Source organism: Somniosus microcephalus, chromosome 25, assembly GCF_052327205.1.
Source record: "Somniosus microcephalus isolate GS21.2 chromosome 25, FLI_Smic_1.0, whole genome shotgun sequence".
NCBI lineage: Eukaryota > Metazoa > Chordata > Chondrichthyes > Squaliformes > Somniosidae > Somniosus > Somniosus microcephalus.
The window spans coordinates 55,268,824-55,293,767 of NC_141011.1; the positions used below are offsets into that span (position 1 = coordinate 55,268,824).

General features: G+C 48.2%; 1 protein-coding gene across 1 annotated transcript in view; it reads right to left on the reverse strand.

Annotated features, from left to right (window-relative positions):
- LOC147100910 (uncharacterized) overlaps positions 1-24,944 on the reverse strand; it is a 68,250-nt gene that overhangs the window by 13,851 nt on the left and 29,455 nt on the right. Inside the window, exons 5-6 of the mRNA XM_085967561.1 lie at positions 18,296-18,385; positions 6,848-6,976 (exon numbers count right to left, since the gene is read on the reverse strand). Coding sequence (XP_085823687.1) covers positions 6,848-6,976; positions 18,296-18,385 — 219 coding nt within the window. The remainder of the gene's footprint in view (positions 1-6,847; positions 6,977-18,295; positions 18,386-24,944) is intronic.

Genomic DNA, 24,944 nt, shown 5'->3' on the forward strand with positions numbered 1-24,944 from the left:
CTGGAGTGAGTGGGCCACGCCCATTGTCTCCGTCATGAAGCGTTCATCGAGTAACAAGCCAGGGGAACCGGGGAAGGTCCGCATCTGTGGAGACTTCAAGATCACAGTTAATCCGGTGCTTCACACGGTGCAATATCCGCTTCCGCGGATTGAGGATATCTTTGCTTCATTGTCTGGCGGGAAACACTTCACCAAGATAGACCTGGCGCAAGCGTACTTACAGATGGAAGTTGAGGAAGAGTCGCGCCAGTATCTCACAATCAACACGCACAGAGGCTTGTATCGATATAATAGACTGGTTTTTGGAGTGGCTTCGGCTCCAGCAATTTGGCAGAGGGCCATGGAGCAGGTCTTACAGGGAATTCCAAGCACTCAGTGTTACTTGGACGATATCCTGATTACAGGAGAGGACGAGGAGGAACACCTCGCAAATTTGAAACTGGTGCTCACCAGGTTGAAGGAATATGGCCTTCGAGTTAATCGCCAGAAATGTGAGTTCTTTCAGAAACGGATCTCGTACTGTGGTCATGTCATTGACCAGGAGGGGCTGCACAAGTCACCTGACAAGATCGAAGCTGTTGTGAAGGCCCCCGCTCCGGAAAATGTATCCCAGTTGAGGTCGTTCCTAGGGTTGATTAACTATTACCATAAGTTTCTGCCAAATCTATCCACGGTGCTGCACCCGCTGAATGCTCTGTTGCAGAAAGAAGTACCATGGAAGTGGAGCGAGGACTGTAAGAAGGCTTTTCGCAAAAGCAAGGCATTGATCACCTCAGAGGAAGTGTTGGCTCACTTCAACCCAACGCTACCTATTCGTCTAGCTTGTGATGCTTCCCCTTATGGTATTGGAGCAGTACTCTCACACAAGTTGCCAAATGGCTCGGAAAGGCCAGTCGCATTTGCATCCAGATCATTGACCTCCGCTGAGCGCAACTATGCTCAGATAGATAGGGAGGCTCTCAGCCTTGTGTGGGGAGTAAAGAAATTCAATCATTACCTGCAGGGCAAGAAGTTTACACTGCTGACAGACCACCAGCCGTTGGTATCCATATTCAACCCTAAAAAGGGCGTTTCCATTATGACAGCGCAAAGGCTACAGAGGTGGTCCCTTTTCCTAGGGGCCCACCAATATGACATAGAATACAAAGGATCAAAACAGCATGGGAATGCTGACGGTTTATCGCGCCTACCGTTGCCAACGGTAGAAGAGGCGCCTACAGTGGACCCAGTGGAGATGTTCCACTCAACCATAGTGGAATGTCTACCAGTAACAAATTCTACGATCGGAAAGGAAACAAGAAATGACCCGACTCTCTCACGAGTCTACGATTTAACGGTGAAGGGATGGCCAGCACATGGCGAACCAATGTTGTCAGCATTTTCGCAAAGAAGAGAACAGCTGTCAGTGTGCCGAGGAACTTTGATGTGTGGATCCAGAGTGGTGATTCCACCCAAACTCCAGCATAAAGTGCTAAAGGAGCTTCACGAGGGGCATCTGGGTGGAGTGAAAATGAAGAACCTAGCCAGAGCGTTTGTGTGGTGGCCAGGTATCGATGGAGACATCGAAGAAATGACCAAGAGCTGTCTAGGATGCCAGAAGGTCCAAAACGCCCCACCACAAGCTCCTCTGCATCCATGGGAGTGGCCCTCATCTCCATGGCAAAGGGTACATATCGACTTTGCTGGTCCATTTATGGACTCAATGTTCTTAATCGCGGTGGATGCACACTCCAAGTGGCCGGAGGTAATAAAGATGTCCTCCACCACCACGGAAAAAACCATCACAGTATTAAGGACCATATTTGCCAGGAATGGGCTGCCAGAACAGATCTGTTCTGATAATGGACCGCAATTTGTGTCCAAAGAATTCAGGAAGTTCTTAAAAAACAATGGGGTTAAGCACTACACGTCCGCCCCATACCATCCCGCCACCAATGGATTAGCTGAAAGGTTTGTCCAGACCTTCAAGAAGGCCATAAAGGCCATGGGTAATGAAGACATAAATCTACAACATAAGGTAGATAACTTCTTGTTGGCGTACAGGAATGCAACACATGCGGTCACAAACCAAACTCCCGCCATGATGTTTTTCAATAGAAGACTAAGATGCCGGCTGGATTTGATCAAGCCAAACATCAGAAGGGACGTAGAGAACTGGCGATTTCAAGGCATGAATGAAAGGCCAACTAGAACCTTCCAGATAGGTCAACAAGTTTTGGCCCGGGACTACCGTACCGAGAAATGGCAGCCTGGAACTATTTGCAAACGACTAGGACCGCTGATGTATACCGTGGACATTGGTGAAAGCATAATAAGGCGCCATGTTGACCAGATCATAGAGTCATCCGAAAAGGGCCAACCTACTCCACAACTCTATACGCCTAATGATGAAGCAGAGATACCCATAGTACCTACCTCCGATCCGGTAATACTGGAATCAGATGAACCTGACACTGGCATTCAAGCCGAATCGATCTTGCCAAAAGAACCTACTACACCACCGAAAACTACTACACCACCGAGGCGTTATCCGGACCGAGTCAGGAAGCCTCCAGAGAGACTGAATCTGTGAACTGTTTTTACATGAAGTTGTGTATATATGTTATGATGTTATGTTTAATGGGAATATATACTGTTAACCTAAAAAGGGAGGATTGTAGTGTATGTAACGTTCCACCTTTAAGAGAACTATTTTTAAGGGTTGCACTACTTTATCTTGGCTGCTGTATACTGTAATACCGGTGGTGACCACACCGGTATATAAGTGCTGTGTAATGATTTATTGGGCAGTTCCGCCCTGACCTTCAACTAGTAAAGACCTGTTAATTTTTACTCTTGTGGTCTGTGTATTAATTCTCAATATAACACACAGACTTAACAGGAACAGCTATAATTATGGGGGATTTTAACTATCATATTAACTGGACAAATCAAATTGGGCAGAGCAGCCTTGAGGATGAGTTCATTGAGTGTATTAGGGATGGGTTTCTTGAGCAGTATGTAACTGAACCGACCAGGGGGCAAGCAACCTTAGATTTGGTCCTGTGTAATGAGACAGGATTAATTAAAAATGTCCTAGTAAAGGATCCCCTAGGAATGAGTGACCATAACATGGTGAATTCCATATTCAAGTAGAGGGTGAGAAGGTTGGATCTCAAACAAGCGTGCTGAGCTTGAATAAAGGAGACTATGAAGGTATGAGAGCGGAATTGATTAGAGTGGACTGGGAAAATAGATTAAAGGGTAAGACGGTACATGATCAGTGGTGTACATTTAAGGAGTTATTTTACAACTTCCAAAAAAAATATATTCCACTGAGGAAAAAAGGGTGTAAAAGAAAAGATAGCCATCCGTGGCTAAGTAAAGTAATTAAGGATAGTATCCGACTAAAAACAAGGGCATATAAGGTAGCCAAATCTAGTTGGAGGATAGAAGATTGGGAAGTCTTTAAAAGACAGCAAAAAATAACTAAAAGATTGATTAAGAAAGGGAAGATAGATTATGAAAGTAAATTAGCAAAAAATATAAAAACGGATAGCAAAAGTTTCTATAGTTATATAAAAAGAAAAAGGGTGGCTAAAGTAAATGTTGGTCCCTTAGAGGATGAGACTGGAAAATTAATGGTGGGAAACATGGAGATGGCAATAACGCTGAACAAATATTTTGTATCAGTCTTTACGGTAGAGGACACTAAGAATATCCCAACACTGGACAAACAGGGGGCTCTAGGGGGAGAGGAGCTAAATACGATTAAAATCACTAAGGAAGTGGTACTTGGTAAAATAATGGAACTTAAGCCGGATAAATCCCCTGGACCCGATGGCTTACATCCTAGGGTCTTGAGGGAAGTGGCGGTAGGGATTGTGGATGCATTGGTAATAATTTTCCAAAACTCCCTGGACTCAGCAAAGGTCCCGGCAGATTGGAAAACTGCTAATGTAACACCCTTATTTAAAAAGGGTAGTAGGCAGAAGGCTGGAAACTATAGACCTGTTAGCCTAACATCTGTGGTAGGTAAAATGTTAGAGTCCATTATTAAGGAGACAGTAACGGGACATTTGGATAAACAATTTAATAGGACAAACTCAGCATGGTTTCATGAAGGGGAAGTCATGTTTGACAAATTTGCTTGAGTTCTTTGAGGAAGTAACATACAGGGTGGATAAAGAAGAACCAGTGGACGTAGTGTATTTAGACTTCCAAAAGGCATTTGACAAGGTGCCACACAAAAGATTATTGCTCAAGATAAAAAATCACGGGATTGGGGGTAATATTCTGGCGTGGGTGGAGCATTGGCTCTCTAACAGAAAGCAGAGAGTTGGGATAAATGGTTCGTTCTCAGATTGGCAACCAGTAACTAGTGGTGTTCCGCAGGGGTCAGTGCTGGGTCCCCAACTCTTTACAATCTATATTAACGATTTGGAGGAGGGGACCGAGTGTAACATATCAAAGTTTGCAGATGATACAAAGATGGGAGGGAAAGTAGTGAGTGAGGAGGACATAAAAAACCTGCAAAGTGACATAGACAGGCTAAGTAAGTGGGCAGAGATTTGGCAGATGGAATACAACACTGGAAAGTGTGAGGTTATGCACTTTGGCAGGAAAAATCATAGAGCAAGTTATTATCTTAATGGCAAGAAACTGGAAAGTACTGAAGTACAAAGGGATCTGGGGGTCCTGGTGCACGAAACTCAAAAAGTTAGCATGCAGGTGCAGCAAGTGATCAAGAAGGCCAATGGAATGTTGGCTTTTATTGCTAGGGGGATAGAATATAAAAACAGGGAGGTATTGCTGCAGTTATACAAGGTATTGGTGAGACCGCACCTGGAATACTGCATACAGTTTTGGTGTCCATACTTAAGAAAGGACATACTTGCTCTCGAGTCAGTACAAAGAAGGTTCACTCGGTTAATCCCGGGGATGAGGGGGTGGTCATATGAGGAGAGGTTGAGTAGATTGGGACTCTACTCATTGGAGTTCAGAAGAATGAGAGGCGATCTTATTGAAACATATAAGATTGTGAAGGGGCTTGATCGGGTGGATGCGGTGAGGATGTTCCCAATGATGGGTGAAACTAGAACTAGGGGGCATAATCTTAAAATAAGGGGCTGCTCTTTCAAAACTGAGATGAGGAGAAACTTCTTCACTCAGAGGGTGGTAGGTTTGTGGAATTTGCTGCCCCAGAAAGCTGTGGAAGCTACATCATTAAATAAATTTAAAACAGAAATAGATAGTTTCCTAGAAGTAAAGGGAATTAAGGGTTACGGGGAGCGGGCAGGAAATTGGACATGAGTCTAGGTTCGGAATGGTCATGGCCCTGTGGGTAGTGGAGCAGGCCCAGGGGCCGTGTAGCCTGGTTCTGCTACTACTTCTTGTGTTCTAATTCTGTTAGATTTCAGGAGATGGTTTTATTCCTGTTCCTGGCTGGGGTGGAGATCGCCTTTACAGAAGGTAAGTACTGTAGAAAATATAGGGACAGAGTGATCTCCTGGAAGAGTTTCGATCGCCTAGATGGGTCGGAGAGGAATTTCCCAGATTTTTTCTCCCAAATTGGCCATTGGGTTTTTTGTCTGGTTTTTCGCCTCTCCCGGGAGATCACATGGGTTCAGGTGGGATGGAGAGTGATAGAAGATTTGAGGTTAGGATCAGATCAGCCATGATCTTATTGAATGGTGGAGCAGGCTCGAGGGGCCGATTGGCCTACTCCTGCTCCTATTTCTTATGTTCTTACTACCGTAAAGCAGCTATCTTTACTACAGCTACAGTTATCTGTACAGACCCCAACTCTTTACAATCTATATTAATGATTTGGAGGAAGGGACCGAGTGCAACGTATCCAAGTTTGCTGACGATACAAAGATGGGAGGGAAAGCAGTGAGTGAGGAGGACATAAAAAACCTGCAAAAGGACATAGACAGGCTAAGTGAGTGGGCAGAGATTTGGCAGATGGAATATAATGTTGGAAAGTGTGAGGTTATGCACTTTGGCAGAAAAAATCAAAGAGCAAGTTATTATCTAAATGGAGAGAAACTGCAAAGTGCTACAGTACAAAGGGATCTGGGGGTCCTGGTGCATGAAACACAGAAGGTTAGTATGCAGGTGCAGCAGGTGATCAGGAAGGCCAATGGAATTTTGGCTTTTATTGCAAGGGAGATGGAGTATAAAAACAGGGAAGTCTTGCTTCAGTTATACAGGGTACTGGTGAGGCCACACCTGGAATACTGCATGCAGTTTTGGTTTCCATATTTAAGAAAAGATATACTTGCTCTCGAGGCAGTTCAGAGAAGGTTCACTCGGTTGATTCCGGAGATGAGGGGGTTGACTTATGAGGAAAGGTTGAGTAGGTTGGGCCTCTACTCATTGGAGTTCAGAAGAATGAGAGGCGATCTTATCGAAACATATAAGATTGTGAGGGGGCTTGATCGGGTGGATGCGGTGAGGATGTTTCCACTGATGGGTGAGACTAGAACTAGGGGGCATAGTCTAAGAATAAGGGGCTGCCCTTTCAAAACTGAGATGAGGAGAAACTTCTTCACTCAGAGGGTAGTAAATCTATGGAATTTGCTACCCCAGAGAGCTGTGGAAGCTGCAACATTAAATAAATTTAAAACGGAGATAGACAGTTTCCTAGCTGATAAGGGAATTAGGGGTTACGGGGAGCGGGCAGGGAAGTGGACGTGAGTCTAGGTTCGGATCAGCCATGATCCTATTGAATGGCGGAGCAGGCCCGAGGGGCCGTATGGCCTACTCCTGCTCCTACTTCTTATGTTCTTATGTTCTAACCAAAATGCCGGCAACCAGTACAGTAAATATTTCACATTGGTGTTTAAAATGCTATTTCATTTACCTATGCATGAATATATTCCGTCTCCATCATATCCGTCAACGCACAGACATTTGTACGAGCCGTACGTGTTGACACAGGCCGCTCTCGGGAGGCAGTGGAAGGGCATTCCCTGCGTACACTCATCAATATCTCAAAAATACAGACACAAAAGGTAAAGTTAGAATGAAACTCAAACTACCATCGTTTCATTAATGAACTGCATATTTTGAATGAGTTACAACTTGTGCAGGTTTATTCAGCTCGGTTGCGATATTCGGCGATTCCTCTATAAATGGTGGAATTCTCTCTGATTTAGGAAAAACTGTGGACTGCAATTTTTTGGTGACCAGGCCTGTGAAGATTATTCCAGAAGATTCCTATTTGGATTAATGACCCGGGACCAATATTAACCTTGCCCGCCCAGCGAGAAACTGACGGGATCGGGGGCAACGCCGGATTCACCCCCCGCCCGATGTTACTGCCCATTGAAGGTGCCGCAGGGTAATATTGGGCGGAGTGTGAACCTGGTGTTCCACCCGATCCCGTGGGTTTCCCGCCCGGCGAGGTTCCGAGTCATAGACAGGCGGCTGCCCATCGAGGGTTTCCTGAAGCCAAATGCCTTTCCGATAGGCGGGACCGAGTCCCACCGCCGCTGCTGGGCAGGAACAGGACGGTGCCAGTCCGACCCTCGCAGCGCTGAGCGTGCTGTCCCCTTCCCACTGTCCATCAGCTCGCCTCCATTCTGTCGGAAGGTCAGTGAAGAGTGGCCACACATTTCAGACGGCCGACTTGCAACTCGGGGCCCGGAGACGTTTGCAGGATCCCCCGACCCCACTCCCAGTGTCATTGGGTGGAGCGAGGGGCCGCTGCAAGAGGCTTAGAAACACAGCAAAGGCTTTTCCTAAAAGATTTCCGTGGGGTCAGGGAGAGAAGGAATGAATGTTTCTCCTGGCCCCGTGAAAATCTTACCGCCCGCTCAGCATTGCCAACTCTGGGTGGACATATTTCTGGAGGATTCATTCCTTGACCTCAAACTACCCCCCTCCCCCCGGTCAAACAGCTTTTCCCCCTCTCTCCCCCCCCGTCAAACAGCCTTCCCAAACCCACCGGGCACGAGTATCCCGCCGGATGTCAACTCAGAATCCAGAGCCGGAGCTCCGCTCTCCACTCTCCGAGACTGTCTGGAGCAACTTACCTGCACAGGAAGTGCAGAGACTGCAGCGTAGGTTTATCAGAATGATCCATGGGTTAAGTTACGAGGAGAGATTACACAAATTAGGGTTGTATTCCCTGGATTTCAGAAGGTTAAGGGGTGATTTGATCGAAGTTTTCAGGATATTAAGGGGAACAGATAGGGTAGATAGAGAGAAACTATTTCCGCTGGTTGGGGAGTCTAGGACTACGGGACATCGTCTAAAAATTAGAGCCAGACCTTTCAGGAGTGAAATTAGGAAACACTTCTACACACAAAGGGTGGTAGAAGTTTGGAACTCTCTTCCGCAAATGGCAATTGATGCTGGATCAGTTGTTAATTTTAATTCTGAGATTGATAGATTTCTGTTAACCAAAGGTATTAAGGGATACGGGCCAAAGGCGGTAGATGGAGTTAGGTCGCAGATCAGCCATGATCTCATTAAATGGCGGAATAGGCTCGAGGGGCTGAATGGCCTCCTCCTGTTCCTATGTTCACACTGACAACCAAATCAGCTTCTCCATTTCCACTTGCAATAAGAATGTGAGATACTGACATGTCAGATTAATGTGATGCCCAAACATTGTACAATCTTAGAAACAGAAATAGCTTTAGAGAGGAACCATGCTGTGTTGCAATGGTGCACGGAATATCAAGTGACATTGGGCCCAAGGGCTCGCAAACACTTCAGGAGAGCATCAAGTTCTAGACTTGCCATTATGCATGCTGCACTTTCCACAGATCATCAACTGTCTATCCACAGATATGAAAATCCAACATCTTTAAACTTACAAAGTTATTATCCACATGAGGGAGAAAGGAATAGAAGGAGATGCTGATAGGGTGAGATGAAGAAGGGTGGGAGGAGGCTGGTGTGGAGCATAAACACCGGCACGGACCAGTTGGGCCGAATGGCCTGTTTCTGTCTGTAAATTCTGTGTAATTCTTGAAAGTGTTCCAAACAAAATTAGTACGTTGCCTCCATCTAGTGGCTGCACTCTGCATAGCGGTTTCATTGTTAAGCATTAGGTTATCATCAGAAAGTAATACCGTCCAACCCAGTCAATGAGGCATGATGGAAAACTACCCCGTCTGAAGCAATCAAGCACTCAACTGAGGTTAACTCAATATTCCCAAAGTCTGGCTCCTGTTCCCGCCCTGCTGCTTTGAGCATGGCAGAGTGGGCCGAGGCGATTGCCTCATAAAAGCAGAGACGCTGGTTCGAATCACAGCAGTTCCTCTGTCAAAGCCAAGAGCTGCATCCACCAAAAGGGGAGAAGAGTAGAACATTTCTCACAACATAATTAAGTTGGTCAGACCCCATTTAGAGCAGCGCATTCAGTCCTGGGCCCCGCACCTCAGGGAGGGTATGTTGGCCTGGGAGGGGGAGCAGCGCAGATTCACCAGAATGATATCGGGGCTGAAAGGGTTAAATTATGAGGACAGGTTACACAGACTGGGCTTGTGTTCCCTCGAGTTTAGAAGAACATAAGAACATAAGAAATAGGAGCAGGAGTCGGCCATTTGGCCCCTCGAGCCTGCCCCGCAATTCAATAAGATCATGGCTGATCTTCTACCCCATCTCCACTTTCCTGCATGATCCCCATATCCCTCGATTCCTTTAATATCCAAAAATCTATCGATCTCTGTCTTGAATATACTCAATGACTGAGCCTCCACAGCCCTCTGGGGTAGAGAATTCCAAAGATTCACCGCCCTCTGAGTGAAGAAATTTCTCCTCATCTCGGTCCTAAATGGCCGACCCCTTATTCTGAGGCTGTGACCCCTGGTTCTAGACTCCCCAGCCAGGGGAAACATCCTCCCTGCATCTACCCTGTCAAGCCCTGTAAGAATTTTATATGTTTCAATGAGATCACCTCTCATTCTTCTAAACTCCAGAGAATATAGGCCTAGTCTACTCAATCTCTCCTCATAGGACAATCCCCCCATCCCAGGAACCAGTCTGGTGAACCTTCGTTGCACTCCCTCTATGGCAAGTATATCCTTCCTTAGGTAAGGAGACCAAAACTGTACACAATACTCCAGGTGTGGTCTCACCAGGGCCCTATATAATTGCAGTAAGACGTCTTTACTCTTATACTCAAATCCTCTTGTAATAAAGGTCAACATACCATTTGCTTTCCTAATTGCTTGCTGTACCTGCATGTTAACTTTCAGTGATTCGTGTACAAGGACACCCAGGTCCCTCTGAACACCAACATTTTCCCAATCTCTCACCATTTAAAAATTCTCTGCTTTTCTATTTTTCCGACCAAAGTGGATAACTTCACATTTCTCCACATTATATTCCATTTGCCATGTTCTTGCCCACTCACTTAGCTTGTCTATATCCCCTTGAAGCCTCTTTGCATCCTCCTCACAACTTACATTCCCACCCAGCTTTGTATCATCAGCAAACTTGGATATATTACATTTGGTCTCCTCATCCAAATCATTGATATAGATTGTGAATAACTGAGGCCCAAGCACTGATCCTTGTGGTACCCCACTAGTTACAGCCTGCCAACCCGAAAATGACCCGTTTATTCCTACTGTCTGTTTTCTGTCCGTTAACCAATCCTCAATCCATGCCAGTATATTACCCAGTCCCATGAGCCCTAATTTTGTTTAATAACCTCTTGTGTGGCACCTTATCGAAAGCCTTCTGAAAATCCAGATACACCACATCCACTGGTTCCCCCTTATCTATTACAAAAAGATTAAGGGCTGATCTAATCGAGGTGTTTAAGATGATTAAAGGAGTTGATGGGGTCGAGAGAGAGAAACTATTTCCTCTGGTGGGGGGAGTCCAGAACAAGGGGGCGGAACCTTAAAATTAGAGCCAGGCCGTTCAGGGGTGATGTCAGGAAGCACTTCTTCACACGAAGGGCAGTGGAAATCTGGAACTCTCGCACTCAAAAAGCTGTTGAGGCCGGGGGTCAATTGAAAATGTCAAAACTGAGATTGATAGATCTTTGTTGGGTAAGGGTATTAAGGGATACGGAACCGAGGCGGGTAAACGGAGTTAAGATACAGATCAGCCGCGATCTAATTGAATGGTGGAACAGGCTCAAGGGGCTGAATGGCCTCCTCCTGTTCCTATGAGAATAAAAATTGAAAAGGAAAGGGTACTGTTGAAGATAAAAGATAATATAAACAGAAAATGCTGGAAATACTCAGCAGGTCAGGCAGCATCTGTGGAGGGAGAAACCGAGTTAACGTTTCAGGTCGATGACCCTTCGTCAGAACTGGAAAAAAGTTAGAGATGTAACAGGTTTTTAAGCAAGTGCAGAGGATGGGAACTGGGATGGGAAGGAAAGAACAAAAAGGGACGGTCTGTGATAGGGTGGAAGGCAGGAGAGAGTAAATGACAAAAGGGATGATGGTGTGAGGCAAAAGGAGACGGTAATGAAGATAAAAGATACTTGACTTGAAAAGCAAATTTCAATGATAAAAAGGAAGCCTAGATAAACTGAGAGGAAATACTGTCAGATCAGACAGTACACAAAGGGCACAGGCTAGGCTGCAGACTAGAAATACACCCACAGGAAGTTAAGGTGGTTCAGCAAAAACTGGAGTGCATTTGATGAGTAGAAAAATTAAACTGAGACTCAACAAAGAGGCTTATGACTAATCTTGGACCTGGAATACAAAATAGTCAATAGAAGATAGAGGAAGGAATCAAACAAAGGACTAAGGAGTTTGAAGACTGGCAGAGAACATGAAGGAAAATTGTGGGATTTTATAGACACAAGGCTGCCTAATAGAGGCATTAGCCTAGCGCCTGTTGTAGGACCCCTCGGGGAGATGGGCTGCCCTGAGAGGCTTCCCCACATTAAGTGAGAGGAATTTCATTAACAACCAACCCGGTAATTCTTGAAGGTGCAGTGGCTGAATCAAATCCCAACAGGCATCGACTCAGATAACAAGCACAGCCAGACAGCCCAACACTAAAAGTAGGGAAGTCCTGCTACAACTGTACAGGGCGTTGGTGAGACCACACCTGGAGTACTGCATACAGTCTGGTCTCCTTATTCAAGCAGGGATATACTTGCAATGGAGGCAGTTCAGAGAAGGTTCACTAGGTTGATTCCGGAGATGAAGGGGTTGACTTATGAGGAAAGATTGAGCAGGTTGAGTCTATACTCACTGGAGTTTAGAAGAATGAGAGGTGATCTTATTGAAACATAAAAGATTCTGAAGGGGATTGACAGGGTAGATGCAGAGAGGATGTTTCCCCTCGTGGGGGAATCTAGAACTAGGGGTCACAGTTTCAGAATAAGGGGTCGCCCATTTAAGACGGAGATGAGGAGGAATTTCTTCTCTCAGAGGGTCGTGAATCTTTGGAATTCTCTGCCCCAGAGGGCTGTGGAGGCGGAGTCAGTGAATATATTCAAGGCGGAGATTGACAGATATTTGAGCTACAGGGGAGTCGAGGGTTATGGGGAGCGGGCAGGGAAGTGGAGTTGAGGCCAAGATCAGATCAGCCATGATCTTATTGAATGGCGGAGCAGGCTCGAGGGGCCGAATGGCCGACTCCTGCTCCTATTTCTTATGTTCTTATGTAAACCACACCTTAGAGCCAGTCTTTGGGGCATCCACAAGCCACTTTGATATCACACTTTCTAAACTCGACCGTTTTGCTGCATGTTATGACAACAATGTATGAGAATGTGTTACAATCAAAGAACAATTACAATAAAAGTTCATACATTAAAAAATTATAGTTCTATTTGAAATGAAGCATTCTTTGTTCCACTCTTCACCCGGATGATATACTCTTCATTAGCCAGAAAGTCCATAACTGTAATGCCATCGTTACTGCATTGTGTTAGAATGGACACTTTTAGTCACAGCACTGGCCTTATCGTGCGGACTCCAGGCGTGCACCTGATCTGAGATACTCCACAAGGTGTAAAGTCTGTGTGTTCTAGTTGTAATTAATAACACACAGGCTACAAGCTTAAAGTTCAACAGGTCTTTACTGGTTGGAGGTCAGGACGATCTGCAATACATCTTACTACACAGTACTTATATACCGGTGGTCACCACCGGTATTACGTATACAGCAGCCAGAGAAAGTAGTACATCTCTTAAGGTGGAACAGGCTTAAGTTCTCTTAAGGTGGAACAGGTTACATACACCACAATCCTCCCTTTTTAGCTTAATAGTCATATCCCCATTTAACATAACATCATAACATATATACATATATAACTTCAGGTATAAACAGTTCAAAGGTTCAGTCTCTCAGGAGGCCTTCTGATTCGGTCTGGATAACGCCTTTCAGTGGTCTCTGATTCTTGTTGCTGAGGTGACTCTGCTTGTTGGTTCCCTATGTATTGGATGTCATCATCAGGTACAGTCCCTGCCGAGGTAGATGCTTCAGGTTCATTAATGTCTTCCACAGTTGTCTCTGTCGCAACCATGGGTTCGACTCTTGCTCTTGATTCTACCAATTGATCCGCATGATGCCTTATCACATTGTTACCAATATCTACTGTGTACATCAGAGGTCCTTGTCTGGCCCGAATTGTTCCGGGCTGCCATTTTTCGTTTCCATAGCCCCTTGCCAACACTGGTTGTCCTACTTCGAAACTTCGCGTGGACTTGTTATTAATATGCCGGAACTGTTTGTTTTCCACTTCCCTCCGCACATTTGGTTTTAACAAGTCCAACCTGGACCGCAACCTCCTGTTATAAAACATCATGGCAGGACTTTGGTTAGTCACTGCATGAGCGGCGTTTCGATACGCCATTAGGAAATTGTCCACCTTGTGCTGTAGCGGAATCTGATCATCGTTCATGGTCTTTATTGCCTTTTTGAATGTTTGGACAAATCTCTCGGCCAACCCGTTTGTCGCCGGGTGATATGGGGCAGAGGTATAATGTTTCACCCCATTCTTCTTTAAGAATTTTTGGAATTCTTCCGACATGAACTGTGGTTCGTTGTCCGAACATATCTGTTCTGGCAATCCGTTCCTTGCGAATATTGTTCTTAACACCGCAATTGTCTTTTCTAAAGTAGTGGTATTCATCTTGATCACTTCTGGCCATTTGGAATGTGGGTCCACCGCAATTAGGAACATGGAGTCCATGAATGGACCAGCAAAGTCAATATGTACGCGTTGCCATGGGGCTGAAGGCCATTCCCATGGGTGTAGTGGTGCGATCGGAGGTGCATTTTGCACTTTTTGGCACCCAGCGCAGCTTTTCGTCAACTCCTCTATCTGTTGGTCAATACCCGGCCACCATACATAAGCCCTAGCAAGACTTTTCATCTTAACTCCCCCCAGATGACCTTCATGCAGTTCTTTTAGAACTCTTTCCCTTAACTTGGGAGGAATAATCACTCTTGTCCCGTACATCAAAGTACCATGGCAGACGGACAGCTGGTCTCGCCTTGCCGAGAATGCCGATAACAGAGGATCACCACGTGTTGGCCATCCTTTCACTGTCACCTCGTAGACTCTGGACAGTGTCGGGTCATTCCTGGTTTCCCTTTCAATACTTGCATTGGTGACTGGTAAACACTCGATGATGGTCGAATGAAATAACTCAACAGGGTCAACTTTCGTCGTTTCTTCTTCTTCAGGTAGTGGCAGGCGCGACAGCCCATCAGCATTGCCATGCTGCTTCGTACCTTTGAATTCTATTTGATATTGATGTGCCCCTAGGAAAAGGGACCATCTCTGGAGACGCTGTGCTGTCATCACTGAAACACCCTTCTTAGGGTTAAAAATGGATACCAACGGCTGATGGTCTGTCAGAAGTGTGAATTTTTGGCCCTGCAGGTAATGATTAAACTTCTTCACTCCCCATACAAGGCTGAGAGCCTCCCTATCGATCTGTGCATAGTTGCGCTCAGCGGAGGTCAATGATCTGGATGCAAACGCGACTGGCCTTTCCGTGCCATTTGGCAACTTGTGTGAGAGTACTGCCCCAATACCATATGGAGAAGCATCACAAGCCAACCGAATAGGCAGTGTCGGGTTGAAGTGAGCCAACACTTCCTCTGAGGTGATCAATTCTTTGCTTTTGCGAAATGCCTTCTTACAGTATTCGCTCCATTCCCATGGTACCCCCTTCTGTAAAAGAGCGTTTAGCGGGTGCAGTACCGTGGATAGATTTGGTAGAAATTTATGGTAATAGTTAATCAATCCTAGAAACGACCTCAATTGAGAGACATTATCCGGAGCGGGAGCCTTTACAACTGCCTCTATCTTGTCAGGAGACTTATGAAGCCCCTCCCGGTCAATGACATGACCACAGTACGAGATCCGCTTCTGGAAGAACTCGCATTTCTGCCGATTAACTCTAAGTCCATACTCTTTCAGTCTGTTGAGCACCAGTTCCAAGTTTGCGAGGTGTTCTTCATCACCATCACCTGTAATCAGAATATCGTCCAGGTAACATTGTGTGCCTGGAATTCCCTGTAATACCTGCTCCATGGCCCTCTGCCAAATTGCTGGAGCCGATGCCACTCCAAAAACCAGTCTATTGTACCGGTACAAACCTCGATGCGTGTTGATCGTGAGGTATTGGCGTGACTCTTCTTCAACCTCCATCTGCAAGTACGCCTGCGCCAGGTCTATCTTGGTGAAGTGTTTCCCTCCAGACAATGAAGCAAAAATATCCTCAATCCGCGGAAGCGGATACTGCACCGTGTGAAGCACCGGATTAACGGTGATTTTGAAATCTCCACAGATGCGAACCTTCCCTGGTTCTCCTGGCTTGTTGCTCGAAGGACGTTTCATAACGGGAACAATGGGCGTAGCCCACTCACTCCAATCTACCTTAGACAGTACACCTGAACGTTCTAGCGCTTCCAGTTCCGCTTCTACAGTAGGTCGTATTGCATAGGGTACCGGTCTGGCTTTAAAAAAATTTGGTTGTGCATGTTCATCAATCTTGATGTTTGCCGTAATTCCTCTCAGTGTTCCCAGTCCCTGCTGGAACACCTCTTTAGCATCATCCAATATTCTGGACAATCGTTTAGGTTTGACATCTGTTTCCCCAGAATCTACCGTTAGTGCCTTCAAGGAGTGCCAGTCCATATTCATTTTCCTAATCCACTCCCGTCCCAGTAGTGGTGGACCTCCTTCAGGTAGCACATATAAGTCCATTACTTGGCTTTCTTCGCCCTTGTGGACCACTTTTACCTCTATCTTTCCGACGGGGTACACTCTTTGCCCCGTGTAGGTTTTCAATATAATCTCCGTATCCCGTAGGGGAATATGTTGGAATAACCTTTTGTAATCTTTCTTATTCATGACCGTCAATGCCGATCCAGTGTCCAATTCCATCTTTACTTGGACTCCTGCTATCTGAAGGGTGACCCAAATTGTCTGGAGATCTGCATCCTTACCAACGTTGTGTACTCTTAAGCTACCCAGTTCATTACTGCTAGCGTCTGAATCTGACTTCTGTTCGGTCGAACTGTTCTTTGTCACCTTGTGTACCTTTATGTATTTTCCTTGCGGTGACTTTTTGTTGCTGGTCTTCTTTCCTGACCGGCATACTTTAGCTATGTGGCCAAGCCTGCCACACGTTCTGCATTCTTGGTTTTTAAACCAACACTGGTTCTGATCGTGCGTTGTCTTTCCGCAATGATAACATTTTACAGTACTCAAACCCAATTTATTTGTACTGAGTTCCGGTGACCGTAGCTGCATTACTGCCGTGCCTCTCGCTGCGGCTTCGTGTGCTGCTGCCATAGTGACCGCTTTCTCAAGCGTCAGCTCATTCTTCTCGAGCAATCGCTTTTGTGTATCTTCTTTTAATAAACCACACACAAATTTATCTCGTAGCGCCTCTGTCAATCTCGTTCCGAATTGACAGTACTTTGCTAGCTTACGCAATTCCATTAAATATTCAGCATTGCTTTCATCCTTCAGCTGCCTTCTGCTGTAAAATTTAAATCGTTCCGCTAGCATCAGCGGCGTGGGGTTTAGGTGATTTTTCAGGACAGTAACAATCTCCTCAAACGTCTTATCCGCCGGTTCACCTGGTGATACAAGGTGTTTCAATTGCCCGTATGTCTTCGCACCCATTAAGTTTAATAATGTTAGTGCTTTCTCTGCATCTGGGATTTTATTTGCTTTACAATAATTTTGTATGCGTTCTACATACATAGCCCAATCTTCGATGTCGCTATCAAAGGTATTAATGTTCCCATGTTTAGGCATCGTTGCAATTTAATTTCTTTTTATTTTTATCCAAGATGGCGGCTTCCGCGCTCTTTCTTCGTCCTCCGCCTACAAAATGGCGGTTTTCCCGCGCTTGGCAGTCTTCACCCTTCCCTCGACGCTGTCTCCGCTTCACCGCGGCTCTCGCGCCTTCAGTTGCCCCCAGACGCTGCGCCTTTTTAGCCCGAATGCGGCCCGGCCCTTATCACCAGCCGCGATCGATGTCCCCGCGCTGCGCCTTTCGGCCCGAATGCGGCCCGGCCCTTATCTCCGGTCGCGATCGATCTCACCGCCCTTATTCCTCCGTCTTCCCTCCCCGTCTGTACAGCCAACGTGGCCGATTTTCTGGTCGCGTCGCTGCCCGGCTTACCCACTACCGAGGTAGAAAGAAGATAGCTGACAGCCGCTGATGGAGGCTTCGAGTTCAGGATGTCTTCTGCACTCTGGTTTCTCGATGTCTGCCGCGCGACGTGTCTTCCAGCAGGGTGATGAGGGTGGAAACGTCTCTTCGACGTCCGTTCAGTGGACGAAGCCGCCGTGGATATAACTGCCGCAGGGTAAGAATCTGACTCGTCGCCACTGTAAAGTCTGTGTGTTCTAGTTGTAATTAATAACACACAGGCTACAAGCTTAAAGTTCAACAGGTCTTTACTGGTTGGAGGTCAGGACGATCTGCAATACATCTTACTACACAGTGCTTATATACCGGTGGTCACCACCGGTATTACGTATACAGCAGCCAGAGAAAGTAGTACATCTCTTAAGGTGGAACAGGCTTAAGTTCTCTTAAGGTGGAACAGGTTACATACACCACACAAGGCTTTGTCATTTCATGGACTAGCACACAGAGAAGTTGCAGTCTGTAGATAACAAGCCAGAGAAGAGGAGATTTGATAGCGGAGTTCAAAATCATGAAGGGTTTAGATAGAGTAAATAAAGAGAAACTGTTTCCAGTGGCAGAAGGGTCGGTGACCAGAAGACACAGATTTAAGGTGATTGGCCAGCACAGGCACGATGGGCCGAATGGCCTCCTTCTGTGCTGTATCATTCTATGATTCTCTTCTATAATAACCCTTTAACAACACTCACCAGTGCAGTGAACACCATTGCCTTCAAACCCAGGGTTGCATTTACAGGTGTGAGTGCTCCTGAGACTCCCCGTGCAGCTCTTCGTTATGTCTGTGGGCCATCAAAAGATTAAGAACATCTGTAGCACTGTGTTTAACAAACCTCAGAATTAACCTTCAAACAAGCAGAGTGGAAATGAATTAAAATTTTTGCATGGAACAAGTAAAAAAAAAACACGAGTTTTTATTCAATTTTTTTTATGGTTGTCTTAAAATTTACCCCATTTTATTCCTTTTCTTCATCAGACCAGCTTCCCGACACACTCTCCTCCTCGGCCGTGAAGGGCAGGGCGATCTGGGTTATGGAATGTTCTATACTCACCGGCAATGATATTCCACATCGGTGGAGCAAAGGCACGAGCTTCCATAACCAAAGATAAATCCAATCCAACAGAAGAACTTCATCCAAGACTTGACCAGACTGTCCTCCCCAGAAACACCGATTCAGCTCAGTGATGATTTTATGTTCTTATGTTCAAACCCAAAACATTCATTTGTACAAAGCAATAGGGTGGTGAAGTGGTTATGGTACTGGACTAGCAACCCAACGGTTGTGAGTTTAAATCCTATCATGATAAATCGCAAAACTGAAATTGATAAATCTAGTTTAGGCGTCAGCCGTGACTCAGTGAGCAGCACCCTTGCCTCTGAGTCAGAAGGTCGTGGGTTCAAGTCCCACTCCAGGGACGTGAGCACATGAATCCAGGCTGACACTCCAGTGCAGTGCTGAGGGAGTGCTGCACTGCCGGAGGTGCTGTCTTCTGGTTAAACTGAGGTCCTGTTTCCCCTCTTAGGTGGACATAAAAGATCTGATGGCATTATTCGAACATTATGGGTTTAAGCTCCACTCCAGGACCTGAGCACATAATCTAGGCTGACCCGCCAATGCCGTACTGAGGGAGTGCAGCAGTTGTCGGAGGTACTGCCTTTAGGATGAGATGTTAAACTGAGGCCCATCTCCCTGTTCAGGTGGCGATAAAAGATTCCACAGCAATGTTTTGAAGAAGGGCATGAAGTTGTCCTGTTGTCCTGGCCAACATTCACCCCTCAACTAACACCAGAACAGATTAACGGTTATTCATTCACTGCCCTGCGACCCACCCTGCAGAACAGTGACTCACTTCAAAAGTAACTAATTCATGTGTCAGCTGTGGCTCAGTGGGCAGCACCCTTGCCTCTGAGTCAGAAGGTTGTGGGTTCAAGTCTCGCTCCAGGGACTTAAGCACAAAAATCTAGGTTGACACTGCAGGGGAGTGCTGCACTGTCAGAGGTGCCATCTTTCAGATGAGATGTTAAACCGAGGCCCCGTCTGCTCTCTCAGGTGGACATAAAAGATCCCATGGCACTATTTTGAAGAAGAGCAGGGTAGTTATCCCTGGTGTCCTAGCCAATATTTATCCCTCAATCAACATAACAAAAAAACAGATTATCCGGTCATTATCACATTGCTGTTTGTGGGAGCTTGCTGTGCACAAATTGGCTGCCACGTTTCCCACATTACAACAGTGACTACACTTCAAAAAGTACTTCATTGGCTGTAAAGTGCTTTGAGTCGTCCGGTGGTTGTGAAAGGCGCTATAGAAAGATCCTGCAAATCCCTTGGCAGGATAGACGCACCAACGTCAGTGTTCTTGCTCAGGCCAACATCCCCAGCATCGAAGCTTTGACCACGCTCGATCAGCTTCGATGGATGGGCCACATTGTCCGCATGCCCGATACGAGACTCCCAAAACAAGCGCTCTACTTGGAGCTCCGACACGGCAAGAGAGCCCCAGGTGGGCAGAGGAAACACTTCAAGGACACCTGCAAAGCCTCCTTGAAAAAGTGTAACATCCCCACCGACACCTGGGAATCCCTGGCCCAAGACTGCACAAAGTGGAGGAGAAGCACCCGGGAAGGCGCCGAACACCTTGAGTCTCTTCGCCGGGAGCAAGCGGAAGCCAAGCGCAAGGAGCGCACGTCAACCCAAGCACCCCACCCACCCGCCCCTTCAACCACCGTCTGCCCCACCTGTGACAGAGACTGTAGGTCCCACATTGGACTCATCAGTCACCTGAGAACTCATTTTTAGTGTGGAAGCAAGTCATCCTCGGTTCCGAGGGACTGCCTAAGAAGAAGAAGAAAATAGAAATGCAAGTCTCTCTTTCTTTTAATTGAAGTCCTTTGGAAAATCCTGAAGTCATGAAGATGCAAATTCTTCTTTCTAATTCTAACTCTTTTGATGTCATCCATTGTACTTCAGTGTTAATGTCAGAACACCGCTTTTAATTTTCATTATTCACGTGATGAGGCCATCTAAGAAAGCTAATCTACGTACCTTGTGTTCTAAGTTAGACATAATAAAGGCATCTCATCAGCTCCTGCTCTCCAGCTCTGTTGACTGAAAAGGAGCCGAGAGGAAGTTGTGGCAGATCCCAGCAGGCGGAGGTAAATCAAAGTACAGACTCGTGCATCGTTAGTGGGGCATTGGCGGTGTGGGGGCGGGATCTGTGCCTGCCCTCTTAGCTGCAGGAGTGAAGTGAGGAAACACTTGTACACACAAAGAGTGGTAGAAGTTTGGAACTTTCTTCCGCAAACGGCAATTGATGCTAGATCAATTGTTAATTTTAAATTGGAGACGGATAGGCCTAGAAATTCAGTTGGGCGCGCCAGCCGTTAGCGCCTTAGGAGGAGTAGATCTCGAGCGCTAGGCGCTTAGCGCCCGGGCGCAGCACAATCTGCGCCTCGCCCCAACTTCAGTACACATTTAGCGCCGGCGCAAAGTCTTAGCGCGCGCCCTGCTGCGCGCGCAGATCATGATGTCATTTCGTCGTGCAACGCCCTTTGTGCGCCCCGAACCGGAACTTCACTCGCGCCGGCCCATTGTGCGACTGTGAAGTGGAACGGTACACAGCCGAGGCGGGCCGCGGGGAGCGCTAATTAAAGGGCACTTACCCTGCACTATAAAGGCCAGCCATTTTGCAGCATTCACTCTTGTGCAACGGTTTTTTGGAGAGAGACCAAGGAGGAGAGCTTACTGCTTTGGCCCAACACTAGGACAGGTATTTTTGGCTCAGGCCAGAGCTTAGCAATTATCTTTGCCTTCATTGAGAGCTCATTGTTTCCCAGCACATAATGGGGGCTGCATTGGGTGCCAACGCTGACTTTCAGCCTTATGCCGGAAGGGCTTACAGACGCCGTGAGAGAGTGGCAGCCCTGGCTAGACGCAGAGGGGGCAACAGGCGTCGCCAACTGAGGCCTTACCCACCCAGGGTATACCGCCAGCAGTCCTCCTATCTGACCATGTCTGCCGCGAAGTGTGTTAGGAGGCTGCGATTCAGAAGGGAGGTGGTTGCAGACATCTGCCAGCTGCTTCACAGAGATCTGCAGCCACAGCTGATGCGCAGGACGTCTCTGTCGGTGGCAGTGAAGGTGACGGTGGCTCTCAACTTCTATGCCACCGGCTCCTTCCAATCCGCTGCTGGGGACATCGCTAACATCTCCCAGTTCGCCGTGCATTGCTGCATCCGCCAGGTGGCCGATGCCCTTTTCAGAAGGAGACATCAATTCATCTCCTTCCCCATGACCCTGGACAAGCAGCAGCAGCGTGCAGTGGGATTTGCAAGAATAGCGGGCTTCCCCATGGTGCAGGGCGCCATTGACTGCACTCATGTGGCTTTGCGGGCACCTCTGGAGCATGCCGAGGATTACCGCAACCGGAAGGGCTACCATTCCCTCAACGTACAGCTGGTGTGTGACCACAGGCAGCGCATCCTAGCTGTCAATGCCCGCTTTCCAGGCAGCAGCCACGATGCCTTTATCCTGCGACAGACAACTGTGGCTGACATGTTCCAGGCACAGCCTCACCCAAGAGGATGGCTTATCGGAGACAAAGGCTATCCTTTGTGTACCTGGCTCATGACCCTGCTCCGCGCGCCCACGACCCTTGCTGAAGAGGCATACAACGAGAGCCATCAAGCGACTAGGAACATCATAGAACAAACAATCGGCGTCCTCAAGCAATGGTTCCGCTGTCTCGATCGCTCCGGGGGAGCCCTCCAGTATTCGCAGGAGCGAGTCTCCCAATTCGTCGTCGTTTGCTGCATGCTGCACAACCTGGCTATCCGCAGGACTCAGGCACTGCCACCTCACGTTGGACCACCACCTCAGGAGGAGGAGTAGGAGGAGCATGAGGAGGAGGAGGACGAGGAGTACCAGCCCAGGAGGGAGGCAGAAGGTCCAAGGGCCGCCCGTCGGCGGCTTATTGAACGTCACTTCTAGGCCCCCTGTCAGGGAATGGCTTGTGCCAATGAAAGAACATGATTGCAGCCGCTCCGCAAGCCCTCAGCCGGTTAAGGCAACAAACACTTCAAAGATCAAACATGGACAATGTTAATAAATAAAATGCTTTATTGTACAAACTCAGGGCCCTTCCCACATGAAAACTAAAAACAGACGAAACCCCCAAAAAACACTCAAACACATTACTCGCTCCCACAACCTGGAGAGGATTAACAAAACAGTGCAACTAAAATGGCCGTCATCCTCGGCCTTCGTAAAAAACAAACATCACATCCTCGGCCTTCAAAAAACAAACATCCAATTCTCGGCCTTCAAAAAACAAACACAACTGGCCACACATTCGACTTTTTGGCCCGCTAGGGCGATGCCTTGGCCATCTTTGTGTGGCCCCTGCCCGCCCTGCTGCTCCTCCTCAAAGTAAGGCCATTGGCTGCTGCAAGGCTGGGGGCAGGCTCCTGAGGGGCACATGTCGTGACGGCAGATGCCCTTGGGGGTCAGCCTAGTCGAGGTCTGGCCGTCGAGCGGGCGGCTGTTGAATGCTGCAGCTGTGGCTGGCCAGCATCAGTCGCTGCAGCAGCTCCTGGCAGCTCCACTGGGGGAGTGGCAGTGGCGGCTGGAGGAATGGGGGCAAGCTGGCGGATGGCAGGCGCTCGCTGGTCGCCTGAGACACTGGCACTCGCCCGGGCCAGCACTGCAGCATGCGCACCAATCTGCCGAGGGACAGACCGCTGTGCTGCTGCAGCGCGCCGGGTGCCCTGGCGATGCCTGGCTGACACAGCGAGTGTGGCAGCAGTGAGTGCCCGTGTTGCCCTGTTCAGTGACCTCATCAGAGCACCCAGTGACTGCACGGCACCACTGATCAGCTGCCCACTCGCTGCCTGAGCTGCCCCGAATGCCGCCCGACTCGCTGCCTGATCTGCCCCGAATGCCGCCCGACTCGCTGCCTGCTCTGCCCCAAATTCCGCCAAACTGATGGCCTGTGAGGCCCCGACGTCGGTCACACTCCGAGAGAGGGACTCGATGGCCTCAGGCAACCGTGCCACTACCCCCATGAGCTCCGTGTGCCGGCACTCCGAGTCCGCGGACAAGTCCTCGAGGCGTCCCATCTCCTCGGCGAAGACCATCTCCGGACTGGAGGCCGGACTCTCCCTCTGGGGAGAAGGCCGCCGAGCTGGCCGACCCTTCCTGCGTTGCTGGACGCCGCTGGGCCCAGCAATTGGACTCCCCTCCGACCCTTCCCCCCTCTGGGGAGAAGGCCGCCGAGCTGGCCGACCCTTCCTGCGTTGCTGGACGCCGCTGGGCCCAGCAATTGGACTCCCCTCCGACCCTTCCCCCCTCTGGGGAGAAGGCCGCTGAGCTTCCACCCCCCCTCCCGCGTTTCTGCAGGCCGCAGGTCCCATGAGCTCCCCTCCCCTCCGACACTTCCGCCATGCTCCCCTCCAGGGAAGACGTGTCCCCTACATTCGCATGGGTTGCCGCGGCTGAGGGTTCCCCTGATGGGCCACCTTCCTCTTGCTCCTCCTCCTCCTCCTCTTCTGAGGGGCTGTCACTGGCAAGTTCAGGGACCTCCTCCTCACCATCTGAAAGCAGGAAGGCACAAGAGTAGCTTTAGAGTGAGGAGAGGGCGTCAGCGAGGGATGCATGAGTGGTGGCATTCAGCGCATTGGTCGGACAGTGGCAAAGGATGTAGATCTGATGCACAAGTGGGACGAGAGAGGTCCAAAAGGTGATGTCCTTACCATTGGTGCCCAGAACAGGGTCGGCATCTCCACATGCAACGGGGCCAATCACCCGGCCACCCATGATGCGCTCCACGCGATGTTGCAGCTCAGTGAGCGGCTGGATCTGGGGTCGGCCTCCCCCGGTCGCAGTCCGGCTCTTCTTATTATTGGCCAGCTTGGCCTGCAAGAGAAAGGACGGCCTCTAAGTACAGTGTGTAGCCCTGATCTTGTGTGCACTGCCTCCCATGGTGGAATAGCCTGGCCAGTGTGTCGCCCTGATCTTGTGTGCACTGCCTCCCATGGTGGAATAGCCTGGCCAGTGTGTAGCCCTGATCTTGTGTGCACTGCCTCCCATGGTGGAATAGCTTGGCCAGTGTGTTAAGTGCAGAATGTGCAATTGATGTTCATGCCTGTCCCATAGCTGCTGCATGAGGGCTGGCCATTAGGGCTTTCAGGTCCCTTTGCCCATAATGTGAGGTGCACATGCAAGGATGAGGAGGACACTGGAAAGGGTACTCACCCTGACAATCCGAGTGAGGTCATTAAACTTTTTGCGGCATTGGACACCGCTCCTGGGGACCTCGCTGTTGGATGACACCTTGGTGGCGA